Source organism: Trichoplax adhaerens, genomic scaffold (genome assembly GCF_000150275.1).
Source record: "Trichoplax adhaerens TRIADscaffold_1 genomic scaffold, whole genome shotgun sequence".
Classification (NCBI taxonomy): domain Eukaryota; kingdom Metazoa; phylum Placozoa; class Uniplacotomia; order Trichoplacea; family Trichoplacidae; genus Trichoplax; species Trichoplax adhaerens.
In genome coordinates this window covers 611541-613440 of record NW_002060943.1, presented here as the reverse complement: position 1 = coordinate 613440, position 1900 = coordinate 611541, and the positions used below count along the sequence as shown (strand labels likewise).

Sequence of the window (1900 nt, the reverse complement as noted above, 5' to 3'; positions counted from 1 at the left end):
TTCGCTACCGTGTATTCGGTCGATTGAGAACAAATTGAAAAGATAGATTTGAGGCTTTATTGATTGTTACGTCAGCAGAAATAAAGTAGTATGATTGATGGTTGGATAACAGTTGGGTGGTGCTTGATGTATATCTACACAGTTTAATATGTTAATAGTAAACAGACTATTAATATCAAATCTTTCCTAAAACAATAGAGTGTTGTGTTGATCATCAAGATTGCACCTTTGATTAAGTAAAACTCCTGGGTTAGAGTGTTTACGCTCATTCTGGTCACTAGCAAGCCAAGGATTAAACGAAAGAAAAAAGGGATCTAAGAGATTTCATCAAAACTTCAAAATTGTTTTATTTTCTGACTCCTGACGGTAATACTGATTCAAACTTCCTACTAAAATAATATTTCTCCATCGCTATGCTTATTATTAATGGTTCAGTAAAATACATATAGAGTGATAATAATTACATCATTTTAACTTCTACTTTTCCTTGCTGATGATCTGATATTGATCATTGCACATAAATAGCATTCGCGTGCTATCAATTTAGCTAGTCTAATCGACCATTAACATAAATCTGATCGTTATAATACGATATATATAGAAGGTTATTATATCCTTTCTATTCATGTAAGTATAATCAATAAAAAATTAGTTGATAATTTGTATACAGATATTCATGGATGCAATAGTCAATAAAATTTTTCTCTTACTTTTATTTCTCGAAACTTCTCAGAAGACTAAGGGATGTCCTTTCTATCATTTTTGTCAATTTTAAGTCCAGATCTAATATAAATGACACAAGTTTCTGTAATTAGAGGATAACTACTTTTTTGCTCTAATAGACTAGTAAATGTGCCTTTTAAATAATCCGGTATAGCTTGTACTATAACAACAAGCCTTTATTCTTGTATTATAAAAGAGGATATCATCAATTTTTCATTCATTTCAACTTAGCACGCTAGTATTAACGATCAATTTATTTCTCTTGCGTTTCGATTAGATATGGATATGAGCCTACTTCCAATGCAAATGTATAACTGCGATCCTATTATGCAAAGATTATCCAGTTTCGATACTGTCAAATTTGCTTACGAAATTCCTAACGGTAAGATCCTTTCGATGCAGAAGATACTAATCTCAATAATCATCACTTTAATGATATGCATATTTATGGTTTATGCTAACTGATAAAGTGTCTAGTGATATTGAAGCAAAAAGTGTGCTAATTGTAATAAGCGCTGCTAACAGATCGAAAAAATAATTAAAAGTTTAGATAATATTTATTTCATAAACAAAGAACTATTTCAAGGAATACTACTTACAGCATCTAGTTCTTGGGGGCTGAAATTGATAGACTAACATTACATTTGATTTACCATTTCTACATTATTTTGCTGACCTTGCTATAATATTCAATTATCTTTAATTAAAATATCGTAATAGTTATGCGAGTTTATCATTAAAGTTTTACTATAAATAAACCTTAGCCTTTCAATTCATCCAATGTAAATAAAATATCCATCAAATATGTTTATTATTGCTATTCGTTTACGATAGTCGCTACAACTTCATTAAAGTTATAAAGTGTTACATATTTCTTTGATAAAATTTAACTCTTACTTTTATTGATTACAGTTATTCATGAATTTAATTTATTTTTTTGGAATAGTTATTAATTCAATCTCCCATTCATATATTAGATCCACGAAATTGGACACAGGCTCACGTAAAGCAATGGTTATTGTGGTCGATTGATGAATTTAATTTTAACGATTTATCAACTAATAATTTCGAAATGAACGGCAAACAATTATGTCAATTAAGAAGATGTGATTTAATGGCTCTATCGCTACCCACGCCATTTGCGGGAGATATCTTGTACAAGCATTTGCAACTATTG

The 1900-nt window shown here is 29.6% G+C and overlaps 1 protein-coding gene across 1 annotated transcript; it reads left to right on the top strand.

Moving 5' to 3' along the window:
* Positions 1-1699: 1699 nt before the first annotated feature.
* On the top strand, positions 1700-1900 carry TRIADDRAFT_17871 (uncharacterized protein; the record flags this gene model as incomplete). The annotated part of the gene is made up of 1 exon (XM_002108396.1): positions 1700-1900. A coding segment is annotated over one exon (201 nt), but the record flags the coding sequence as incomplete, so codon positions are not given.